Source organism: Macaca thibetana, chromosome 1 (assembly GCF_024542745.1).
Source record: "Macaca thibetana thibetana isolate TM-01 chromosome 1, ASM2454274v1, whole genome shotgun sequence".
NCBI classification, from domain to species: Eukaryota; Metazoa; Chordata; class Mammalia; order Primates; family Cercopithecidae; genus Macaca; species Macaca thibetana.
In genome coordinates this window covers 166,601,371-166,614,370 of record NC_065578.1, presented here as the reverse complement: position 1 = coordinate 166,614,370, position 13,000 = coordinate 166,601,371, and the positions used below count along the sequence as shown (strand labels likewise).

Here is a 13,000-nt window from a genome sequence, read left to right as displayed (position 1 = left end):
GGACACAGTTTATCCTATTCACTATCTCACAATGTTTAGATAGATGTCTGTTACTTAAATTACAACTCAATTGCTAATGATTAAGATCCTGTGAAAAGAGTTTTTTTCCTATGACCCATAAAAAAAAAATCCCATATCCAATCAAGGATTGTCAAAGATTAAAAATAATTGTCTTTCTGGATAATTATTTATTGTTTTGATTGCTTTTGCAGAGAAAATTTTAATTATAAATTTAAAACTCAGAAAAAAGACATCTTGATGAAGGATACTGCTCAACATTAAATATTGCTCAGAAAAGGCCAACTTAACTTAATTTCAAATTATAAGTATATAAGGCAACTGATTACCATTTCACTGTAAAAAATATTGCTTTTTGCTCTATTTTCTAAAGATAACTTAGACAAGCATGGTGCTTAATAAATAATATGACATAGGCAATACATGAATACTCTAATAAAAACAGATGAACCATCAATGATAAAATGATTGATTGCTATGATCTCAATGTTAGTGTCCCCATGAAATTCATATATTGGAACATAATACCGGATGTGACAGTATTCAGAAGTGGAACCCCGGGGAAGCGATTAAGTCACTCACAGAAGTACTGCTAATATATAACCAAGTACAGAAAGTGGATATATGATAGCTGTTAACTTGAATCAGACTTTAAAAACAAAGTGTCAGTAATTTGAAAAGTTACATTTCAATTTTATTTATAAGAGTTGGTCAAAAGAAAAGAACTCTGTGTGTTTTATATAAAATATTGATGTCTGAATTCTTAGTAGTGACTGAAAAACAATAATTATTAAGTAATACACTTTTCTCTGCATTTTATATATTATCCTATATATATTCAAAGTCTGTTTTTTATATCATTACCTGTTTAAGTTTCTAATTTTCTATTGTGGATTTTTTCATAATATAGTCGATACTGATAAGAAACACAGGATTGTCTAAACTCTTCCTAAAGTAAATGCTTAAATCATTTTTGCAGACATTGTATATGCAGAGTTGATGCCACTATCTGATTAAAGAGTAAAAATAATGTGTCATTCATTTTAACGGCACTCAAAAATTTAAAATTGTCTTTACTAACCTGAACTTAAAATTTAGAATAAATATTTTATAAGAAATGGCTGCTTTTCAAAACAATATATAATTTATTATGGGGGATAAAATTAGTAATTTGTAAAATGTTTAATATTTCAATTCAAAACCTATTCTCACAACTGAATTTGATTATGTAAAGCAATATATTTTGCAGTTTATATCTAAAATTACACATATTCCAAATGCTGTTGAAATATTTCTCTATTTTTATAAATACCTCTTAAACTGTTAATTGGATTGACTTGTACTGTGTTAAAATCCTTTAACGTTTTATCAACTACAATGCATTAGTTGACTTCCTTTAATTACTTCTAAAGGCCACCTATAAAATACAACAGGTATACATGAAATTATTGGATTTGAAACAAGTGACCTGATTTTTGAAAACTAGAATGGTCTTAATTAAATAAATGACTTTCTCTTCTATGGCTACAACTGAGGATTTTCCATTAACAGTAATTGGAATTGTGACAATTTATTCACATTAAGTGCATTGTGTTCCAAAGTTTAAAATTACTAAATCATGATGAAACAGGAGAAGGCTTGTATAAGTGTCTGATGACTTTTAAAACCTGTAACTTATCAGTCTTTAACTGCAAGAGAATACCCTAAATCTTTATTGCTTTGTGAATCGTAGAAATATTAAAACAGAAAACAGGTTTGGAGCAGTGGCTCACACCTATAATCCCAGCACTTTGGGAGGCCAAGGCAGGAAGATGGTTTGGTGCCAGGAGTTGAATATTGAATGTTGAATGCCTTGAGCCATCTCTAATATGTGACTTCAACTACTTTATTTTCAAGCAAATGCCGAATATCCTTTCTGCAAATGGTGCAGAATCTTCTTGACAGTCTTAAAATGGAAATTCTATAAGGACATCATCATAACATAAACAATACTGTCAATATTCTGGGGTGAATTAACCTCTTATCATATCTGTGACCTCCTCTAGACTGAGCACTATTTCATATTCCTTTCCATAGTTGTCCCAAAACCTAACTTAATGGGGCTCTGAGATGTAGCAAACATTCAAATATTAGCTGAATGAATACATGGCCATTAAAGACATATCATACAAACCACTTGAATTAGATTTTTGTTTTTTACTCAGGATGTCAAACAAATAAGTGTGCATCATATATACAAAAGACATCCCTACACATAAGCAATATTCTCATTTAACAACTCTCAAATTTATTTTGTGGCCTCACAGAAGTAGTGTTATCCATGTGCTAAGTTCTCTGCACTGCTGTGTCTAACCCTATTCCCATATGTCCTACTCAGAAAATGATATCAGAGTGCAAATGAGAGAGAAGCAATTATCTAAGGATAGCATTAAGATAATACAAACACATATATATTCATTACATATATTATAACATATTATTCATCACATATATTTGTAATATATGATGCATTACATAACAATATACAATTTTTAGCATATCATATGCGATATTTTATAATACATATATTACAAAAACAATGCAGATCTGTTACATATACACTATATACATTACATGTACATTATGCCAGTGTATGTGTATGTGTTTATACCTACACAAAAGGTGGCACAATATAAATTTAGGTGACCTACTTATCCAAAGTTGGTTCACAGAAAATCTATGGTACGGAATACATACTTCCTACATCCTAATAGGCCCATCAATATTATGTCTTAACACCCATTTGAGTATCTATGATATGCTTCATTCATTTTCATATGCCAGTCAACTATGACCTAAGATGGAGTTTGAAATTCTTACAGCGAGGAACAAGGTAGAAGTGTTTATATTCCTACATTTGGAACACAATTCCCCCATCATTACAAGGATGTGTCTCTCTAGATCCAGAAGACAGCTATCTTGATTCAGATTCTGCCAGAAGGTAAGCTTGAGATAGGATTGCAGCAGAAGCAGTTTATTTGGGAATTGATCACAAATAAAATACCAGTAGGGGAGAAGAGAGACAGAAGCCAATAAAGCTTTCAGTATTAAGCCAGTTATCACTGCGGGCAAATGGAGCTCAGTCCCTTTGGACACCGTGTAGAATATGCTTCAGAATTATCCAAGCTGAGGAGCAAGGAAGCAAAAGTATTGATTCAGAAATAGTCTATTTACTCAGTGACACTCTAGCTTTTTCTCCAAGCAGGACTTATGTGCACCTGAGGTTGGTAGTGGGGAGAAAACTTCATGCAGGAGGTGTTCAGTGAAAGTTGCTTTGAGAATATGGGCAGAGCACTAAATGTATCTGTTGTTGGAAATGACCTACCTACTCCTACATGAAAGACGGCTTCCTCCTAAACTCTATAGAAATTAAGTCCAAGAAGATAACTGAGTAGAATAAGACTGCTATTCAGGTGTAATTGCAAAGAGGAATTTGTCACCGTAGTATAGACAAGGAAGATGACTTCACCTACCACATATTGGCTTAGGATTTTGAAAAGGAAAAAAAAAAAGGATTGCAAACAGCAAATCAGAAGTGAACAAGGGAACTAACATTTAATGAGCACCTAAACAATGCTAGGTGCTGTAAATTATTCTTATAAATTCAAATAAATTAAATGAAAAGAACTTAAGAATTTCTTGAGGGATTTGAATACCAATGAGCTGAACTGAAGAGTCATCTTTACACTGGTAAGATATAATATCCAAGACAAGTATTTAATTTACCAAAATTTCAGTTTCTTTGTGCCTAACATAATTACCTGCTATTCAGAGTTTGAGGATTAACTAAGAGAGAACATATCACACAGTTAAAAGAACCTGGGAGAACTTAGTTCCAACTAAATGTTAGTTCTGTACCTCTCTATCCTTCCTCTTGTCACAGTTTTATAAGATAAATAGTATAATTCCCATTATAAAAAATAAGATTGCTGAATCTCATAATGGCTGAATGACTTTCCCAAGGCCACTCAGCTAGTGAAGGAAACAGCCAAGGACTGAAGTCTGGGTTTCTCTGATTCCAAGTATCTTGCCTTCAAAGATTAACAACAAATGGAACCAAAATCAAAAAATAGTTTTCCATGAAGCCACAAAATTAGCCAAGTCCTTAAAAATGGTTGAATGATTGTCTTAAATGTTTAATAACGCATTTTAGTGGCAAATGTGGCCTGCTTTTTAAGTTAAAGTTGGGGTAGCATGACCTTTTAATATAACATAACATTTTAACCATTCTGCAAAACTTTTTTAATATAGCAGTGATCCATTTAGGCAGTGTTCAACTAACCAAAATTCTTAATTACTAAAATATTTCTGCAGCATCCTTAAAAAAATGAGGGCAACCACATGAAAATTAACATATTGGATATGATATTTAAAACAAACAAGCAAGCAACAATACCATCACTATAACCAAAGTATGTGCTTTATGTGTTTAATCTATCTCACACTTTCTCCAAAGAGGATTTCTATTCTATATAATGATCCTGAGGTCTGGAACTAAGTGTACATTCAGTCACTAGGAACACCATGCTACACTTAAAAAGCCATTTAACCAGGCTAATACAGTTTATCTAAATGTCAATTTGTATTACAAATTCACTTAAAAATTATTTTCTTTATCTTCAGTTTACTCAAACACTTTACAAGAATACTGAGAAATTGGTATTACTTCTTTACATTTTTAGCCAATAAGTGTGCTTTTGCCTAAAAGAGATTGAATCAAAATATCCTCTACAAAACATCCATCTCCCTTCAAATTACTAATATGAGACCAAACAAGATGCCCATAATTGATGCTCAAGATAAAATCCTGGGTGTGTAGAGACAGGAGTTGGTATGGGGAGCTGAAAAGGTGGAGAAAAGAAACAGAGTGTATTGGTCAGTGGTGAATGAGAAGCAGATTTTGGATTGGACCAATAATGGGTCTTTTATATAATTAAAATAGAACATCAGTACTAAACTAAACTTCAATGAAACATTTCAATTGAGTTAAGAACCTAGTTAGTATATATGTATTATTTTAAAACAAAGAAATGTGGCATGTGATATATGGGATGACTATTCCATCAAATACTAAATTCGCTGAAATACAAAATGTGCTTGAGACAGAAATAGAGGAATTTCAGAAGTTTGTGCAAAGCAGTAGTGCTATAAATAAAACACATGAACAATATTTTGCTAGCAATAAATATTCTAGTTTTGAAACTTACTTGTAATTTTGAGACATATATGCTGTTTCAGTTTAAAAAATATACTAGTTATGAAAAGGTTGTATCATGTTATACAAACACCATTATTCATAATGGTCAGAGTTACCTGTTCAAAGTGAGTATATTCTATTAAAAGGGTTGTCATTTTCACTAACTACCTGTTACATATTTAAACCAATTGTCTACCCAAAACTCCAAATGTTTAAACAGCATAAAATTTCCAGTGGCAAGTAGACACCTACTCAAGACAACACAGACAAGGAGTAGGTAAATAAACTCAGGTGATTTTAAGTTTCTAATGTGCGTTTTCAAACAACTTGCATGCAATTTTGAGTTTGATTAACCACACCTAAGGAAAAAACGCAAATTTTTTGGAACTGATATTGCATACCATTTGGGTGTATTGTACCTCTGATACCAGCCTTATACACATCCTAGAAAAGCATAGATAGACAAAAGAATAAGCACCAAATGAATGCAATAAATACCTTGCAAGAATAAGAAAAGTGTAAAGGAAAGGAGTTCCTTATCTATAGCAACAGTTCTATAGAGTCAAAATGGAGAGACAAATCAGAATCTCTTTTACTCCCTCCCCCAGCCTTAGTCTCCCTCTCTGGCTCCGTTTTCCTTTTCTCCCTCCTTTCCCCACTTCGGCCCTCCCATTTCCGTCTCTTTTTCAGCAATATTTGCAGAACAATCCTCCACCACACCACTCACCTGTCATCGTTTTGCCATCCTTGGTCCCCTAGCAGCAAATCTCGAAACCTGTACCTGGGAGGCAGAGGGGGCACTTCGCTCTCCAAATCAACCATCCTTCCTCAAAGAGTGGGAAACATCAAACAACAAATGGAGGAGAGGAGGGAGAAAGAAAGAAAATATTGCGGAGTAGAGGGAGAGGACTAACAAGACGCTGTGGCCGAGAGAGGGCTGGGAGAAGGGGAAGGGGACAGGGAGGGGGAGGGGGTCGGCTTGGAGCCGGAAGCTAAGGCTTGAAAGGGGGCTGGCTCCTCTTTCCTGAGGGTGTAATGGGGATGATGCAAACCCAACCCAGGAGCAAAAGTCTGGCTCTGACAAGAATCAACGCTGCCAAGGAACCGCCCCCAGGCTCGGCACCGCCTCTGGTCCCCAGGACCAGGGGGAGGCGAGTATAAAAAGTTACTTCGCCGAAAAAGACGCGCGGTGCCTAGAAAGAGGGGAGAGGGGTGGGAGTGAGCGCCGCTTGATGGTGAAGCACTTTCCTTAAAGGCAGGTGGCAGATTCTCCCAGAGGGCAGCCGCCCGGCCGCTGTTCTCTCGAGCGGGCTTGCACCCGGCACAGCCCCGAGCTGGCGGGAGTCGGGGGCGGTGGGTTTCGGCCCCAGACGCGTCCAACCCCGCTCTCCCCGCAATCTCCCTGCGGAGCTGGAGCTGGAGGCCCAGCCAATGAGACTCCCCCTCATTAGCATAGCACAGTGACGGCACGGGGGTGCCTTGGGGACAACCAATGGGGGCGAGCTAATTAGCGGATTGCGGGGCTCCAGACCCTTCTCTGGAAGGAGGGGGGCCAGGGTGCTTGGAGTGTTCCAATATGCCACCAGCTCCCTCGCTTTGATCGCCTTCAGTCCAGGTGGGCGGGATGAAAAAATTGCACGTTTCTGGAAAGGGAATCCCCACTCTCAGCCCCAGGAAAATCCCATTTTTTTCTCACATTCTGAAAGAAGGGAGGTGTTTCCCTGAACTCGGGGAAAAATGAAGGGCCACCTTAGGCCGCTGAAGAGAAGCATTTGGATGACAGGGAAAGCACATCGAAACGCACCGAGGATTTTACAGTAGTGAGTTGCTATTACTGCTGTTGCTGCTACTAGCAGCGTTGTGGGCTTCCAGGTGGCCTGGCCTCAGCCTTCTGTCCGCTTCTACTAGCGGTTCACGCGGAGGAAGAAGTGAGCCCGATTCACCAGGGTCTTTTTTTTTTTTTTTTTTTTTTTTTTTTTTTTCCAGTAAGAACCACTGCTTATACGAACCCTGCTACACAAGCTCTGGTTCTATTTGCGCTCACCGTTCCTTCCTTCAAAAACTGATTGCATCAGAGTATATACAGACCGAATACTGACCACCTGACAGCCTGGGCGGGAGGATACCCATATGGCTTCTCCTGCCCTTACTTAAGAACCTCTCTGTGTGAAGGAACAAGTTTGTTCCTTGATAAATGGATAAAATGTGAGAGACAGTAATCAAAGAACATATAGAGGGATTTGGAAATACCTGTGAGATATACACACTTCTTCGAGGTGGGGGTCAAGGAAGACATTGAAAATGAACCAAGCCTTCTATATTCGTTCGCAGCCTACTTTAGGGAAAGAAGAAACGTGAAGCAAGCAGAGAGAATAGTATGAGTAGAGTCTTAGAATATATGGCTTATCCAGAAAATAGTGATTAATGTGGCATGATTAATGCTCCGTAGAGGTCATGTAGCAGAGGGTTTATTTAAGAAGCTAGAAATGAAGGAAGAAATCACTAAAACTTGTAACATCAAATGAAATATGATAACTACTGAAACCTGAAAAATAGCAGTTGAAATAAAAGTCATACCCTTTGTCTCTATCTTCAAAATCCTACTCATTCTTCCAGACCCATCTCAAATGACATATCCTCCATTAGACTTCTTGGTTTTTCCAGCTGCTTATGATGCCTTCTTCCTTTGAACCCCTTTGTTTGAACACTTCATAACTCATGTGGGTATTTTGCCTGGAGTGCTTACTATAACCTGACCTGCTATCTGTGCATTTTTCTTACATCTCTTCCCCTCTCCCTGTGGCTTAGCTTCCTCTAGCACAGGACCTTCAAAATAGCCACATTTCAACAAATAGGTGTGGAGTTGTATTAAAACCTATTAAACCTAGGAAATTAAGCATGGTTTTTTTCCATCCATACTTGTGCTCCTGTGGTATGTGTTTGTTTATGAAATCATAATTTAGCATGAACTTTTGTAATTACTTTGCTAAATAAGAAAGTAATATTACTACATTATTAGTTTATACAGATAGAGAGAGAGGGAGAGAGAGAGAGATCTGGTTTACATTTTAGATCTTATCATCTCCTATTAAAATTGTTCTATTAATTGTATTTTTAATGTTCCAGGTTAATATTTATATTACTATAGTCTAACTGTATTATTTGGATAACAGAAAATCTGAAATATTTACATATCATTAACAGACTAAAAATCAAGACACTGGCAGTTGTGCCCTGGGTCGCCAAGATGTCGACCTCAAAGTATAAGCCGTCGCACCTGGCCACTCTGCCCGAGAGCCTCGACCCAGCTGAATACGACACATCTCCGGAAACCCGGCGGGCGCAAGCCGAGCGGTTGGCTATAAGAGCCCGGCTGAAACGAGAGTACTTGCTTCAGTACAACGATCCCAACCGCCGAGGGCTCATCGAAAATCCTGCCTTGCTTCGTTGGACCTATGCAAGAATAAATGTCTATCCTAATTTCAGACCCACTCCTAAAAACTCACTCCTGGGAGCTCTGTTTGGAATCGGGCCCCTCATCTTCCTGTATTGTATTATCAAAGCTGACAGGGATAAGAAAGAAAAACTTATCCGGGAAGGAAAATTGGATCGAACATTTCAGCTCTCATGTTAAGTCTGGCAATGATGACTATATGTATTCCTGCCTAAATAAATAGTTTATTAATCATTAAAAAAAAAAAATCAAGACACTAAGAAAAGAAAAAAATAGCAATCAGCTGTTAGTCCCGGGATGCTGGAGGTTAGAGGATAAAGCAACATTTTACTTAAAAGAAAGCTATGTGCCTCTATTTTACTGTTTGTGAAAATATTAGTCATTTGGCTTCCAAATACTCAGATAACGGTTTAGGAGAGAACAAATAGTACATTAAAATAAATAAATAAATAAATAAATCAGAAAAAAAATCTACTCAGCTAATAGTGTGTGCCATTAAGCATACAAACGATACAAAGTAATGTACTCAGCTCAACCAATTAGAAACTACTGCATTGACAATACTTTGATTCTCTGGTGTGTCTTGAAGTTGTCCAAGTGAATTTTTTTACTATTAACTTAAGAAAATTAGAATAATAATGTAATATAGGGAATGCTATTGATATGGTTTGGCTCTGTGTCCCCACCCAAATCACACCTTGAATTACACTCCTATAACTCTCACGTGTTGCAGAAGGGACCCAGTGGGAGATAATCTGAATCATGGCAGTAGTATACCCCATACTGTTCTCATCATAGTGAATGAGTCTCGTGAGATCTGATGGTTTTATCAAGGGTTTCCGCTTTTGCATCCTCCTTATTTTCTCTTGTAACCGCCATGTAAGAAGGGCCTTTAGCCTCTCGTCATGATTCTGAGGCCTCCTCAACCATGTAGAACAACTGTAAGTCCAGTTAAACCTCTTTTTCTTCCCAGTCTCGGGCACGTCTGTATCAGCAGTGTGAAAATAGACTAATACAGTAAATTGGTACCAGTAGAGTGGGCATTACTGAAACGATACCCAAAAACACGGAAGCGACTTTGGAACTGGGTATCAGTCAGAGACTGGAACACTTTGGAGGGCTTAGAAAGAGACAGGAATATGTGGAAAAGTTTGGAAGCTCCTAGAGACTTGTTAAATGACTTTGACAAAATTGTCGATAGTGATATGAACAATAAAGCCCAGATTGAGGTGGTCTCAGATGGAGATGAGGAACTTGTTGGGAACTGGAGTAAAGGTGACTCTTGTTATGTTTTAGCAAATGGACTGGCAGCATTTTGCCCCTGCCCTAGAGATTTGTGGAACTTTGAATTTGAGAGAGATGATTTTAGGGTATCTGGCAGAATAAATTTCTAAGTAGCAAAGCATTTGAAAGGTGACTTGGGTGCTGTTAAAGGCATTCAATTTAAAAGGGAAACAGAGCATAAAAGTTCAGAAAATGTGCAGCCTGACGATGCAGTAGAAAAACAAAACCCATTTTTTGAGGAGAAATTCAAGCTGGCTGCAGAAATTTGCATAAGTAACAAGGAGTCAAATGTTAATTCCCAAGACAAAGGGAAAAATGCCTCCAGGACATATCACCGGTCTCCATAGCAGCCCGGCCCATCACAGTCCTGGAAGCCTAGAAGGGAAAAATGGTTTCATGGGCCGGGCCCAGGGTCCCCATGCTGTGTGTAGCCTAGGGACTTGGTGCCCTGCTGCTCCAGCCGTTGCCAAAAGGGGCCTAGGTACAGCTCAGCCGACGGTTTTAAGCCCCAAACCTTGGCAGCTTCCACATGGTATTGAGCCTGTAGGTGCACAGAGATCAAGAATTGAGTTTTGGGAACCTCCACCTAGATTTTGGAAGATGTGTGGACACGCCTGGATGCCCCGCAAAAGTTTGCTGCAAGGGTGGGGCCCTCATGGAGAATCTCTGCTAGGGCAGTATGAAAGGGAAATGTAGGGTCAGAGTCCCTGCACAGAGTCCCTGTTGGAGCACTACCTAGTGGAGCTGTGAGAAGAGGGCCACTGTCTTCCAGACCCCAGAGTGGCCGATCAACCAAGAGCTCGCACTGTGTACCTGGAAAAGACAGAGATACTCAACACCAGCCCATGAAAGTAGCCAAGAGGGGAGCTATACCCTGCAAAGTCACAGTGGCAGAGCTGCCCAAAACTATGGGAACCTATGTCTTACATCAGTGTGACCTGCATGTAAGACACGGAGTCAAAGGAGATCATTTTGAAGTTTTACAGTTTAACTATCCTGCTGGATTTCAGACTTGCTGTAACCCTTTTGTTTTGGCCAATTTCTCCCATTTGGAATGGCTGTATTTACCCAATACATGTACCCCATTGTATCTGGGAAGTAACTAGCTTGCTTTTGATTTTACAGGCTCATAGGTGGAAGGGACTTGCCTTGTCTCAGATGAGACCTTGGACTGTGGACTTTTGGGTTAATGCTGAAATGAGTTAAGACATTGGGGGACAATTGGGAAAGCATGATTGGTTTTGAAATGTGAGGACATAAGATTTGGAGGGTCCAGGAGTGGAATGATATGGTTTGGCTCTGTGTCCCCACCCAAATCTCATCTTGAATTGTACTCCCACAATTCCCACGTGTTGTGAGAGGGACTTAGTAAGAGATAATTTAAATCATGGGAGCAGTTTCCCCCATACTGTTCTCATGGTAGCAAATAAGTCTCACAAGATCTGATGGTATTATCAGGGGTTTCCCCTTTTGCACCCTCCTCATTTTCTCTTGCCACTGCCACATAAGTGCCTTTCACCTCTCGTCATGATTCTGAGACCTCCCCAGCCATGTGGAATGTAAGTCCAATTAAACTTCTTTTTTTTCCCCAATCTCAGATATGCCTTTATCAACAGCATGAAAACAGACTAATACAGCTATTCTGGCATTTTTAAATATATAGCAATATTTGGTCATTGAAACACATTTATAATTGGAAGATCATTTTGCTCCTTGTATTTTTTTTTCAGTCTTCTGTAGGTGGACTTCTTCTTTTTTGTCATTAATTTTGACTTCTTGTTCTCCCATCTGTCTTTCTACTTTTTTCTTTTTTACTTGTCATGTCATGTCATTTCCTGCTATTAAAAGTGGTTTTCCTCTTTCACTCTTTTTACCTTTGTTTCCTTTTTTCACTGTGCTCTTTTAATTGCCTACCTCATAGAGTCTTTTCTTTTCTCTATGTTTAAATGTTTTTATTCTATTATGACATGATATTTGATTTTTGGAAACAATTTTAAACTTTGTTCTGAACATTGCAATTTTGTATCTTACTCACTAATGTTCTTAAATCTTCTAATCAACATCTAGTGTTAAGTTGGAGCAATAGAGGAAATTTCCCCACATTAACAAAAAAGAACTTTCCAAAATTTCCTGAATGATTATGCCAATGAGGTAGAGTAAGTATAAAAAAAAAAAATTAAGATTAAGGAGAATGGCTTCCTGGCTTTAGAAATTTTATTCTTTTTATTTTCTAGAAAACACATGTGATACCTTCTCATTTCTCCTTCTTTTTTAATAAAAAAGTTTGTTTTGAAAATCTCTGGTTTCCAATACACTGATTGATTATACTGATGTTTTAACATAAAAAGAAAATCATTCCCAAGGGTAAAGAATGATTTAATTAACAATTTTAACACCCTGTTGATAATTAAGTTGTGGTGAACTCATAAATGTGTAATGAATACAGTTGCATTCATGGAATATGATGGGGATTTTTACCCAAAACTCAAAATATGTGTCCATCACATTTGTCATTTTTATGATAAAATTCCTAAAGTTGTCAATGATTATGTCTACATAGCCCTGTAACTACTATTTGAAAATAAAATTTAAAAAGATAAAAAAAACTTACTATATATTAGGCTACCCACTTATAGATACTTCATCTCTGAGGCAGAAGACCTGAAAATCTACATCCCTTCAAATAACATCATTAAGCTACATAATATCTCTATGAAGGTGGTTGTCTGTTCTACTATGGGTTTCTTTTTGTTGGTTTATTTGATGTGTTTTTGTTTTTGTTTTACCGATTCTGTTTTATACCAATCTACTATTTTTTATCTATAAAAATGTGTTCAATGGTTACTATGAATTGAACTTTTTGTAGTCTAATGAGTGAGGGTAAGTAGCTGCTGAGAGACAGAGAATCCAGCAGTTAAACTAGAATGTAATAAGCCTCAATAGTGATTAGTACATGCTGCTGTGCTGCTAATGAGCACATAAAGACACACGATTCCAGTTTTGGAAAA

The 13,000-nt window shown here is 37.6% G+C and overlaps 2 protein-coding genes across 5 annotated transcripts in view; one reads left to right on the top strand and one right to left on the bottom strand.

Annotated features, from left to right (window-relative positions):
- The window catches only part of KCNT2 (potassium sodium-activated channel subfamily T member 2), a 399,106-nt gene extending 392,440 nt beyond the window's left edge, over positions 1 to 6,666 (bottom strand). For all 4 annotated transcript variants that reach the window (XM_050782689.1, XM_050782710.1, XM_050782700.1 and 1 more), the window contains exon 1: positions 5,982 to 6,666. In XM_050782689.1, the coding sequence (XP_050638646.1) occupies positions 5,982 to 6,076 (95 nt within the window). In that variant the 5' untranslated portion in view covers positions 6,077 to 6,666. The remainder of the gene's footprint in view (positions 1 to 5,981) is intronic.
- Positions 6,667 to 8,477: 1,811 nt separating this feature from the next.
- On the top strand, positions 8,478 to 8,956 carry LOC126935141 (NADH dehydrogenase [ubiquinone] 1 beta subcomplex subunit 4-like). Its single transcript, XM_050756729.1, has one exon. It carries the CDS (start codon positions 8,502 to 8,504, stop codon positions 8,886 to 8,888), a length of 387 nt encoding a protein of 128 aa, XP_050612686.1. The 5' UTR covers positions 8,478 to 8,501; the 3' UTR covers positions 8,889 to 8,956.
- Positions 8,957 to 13,000: the final 4,044 nt, after the last annotated feature.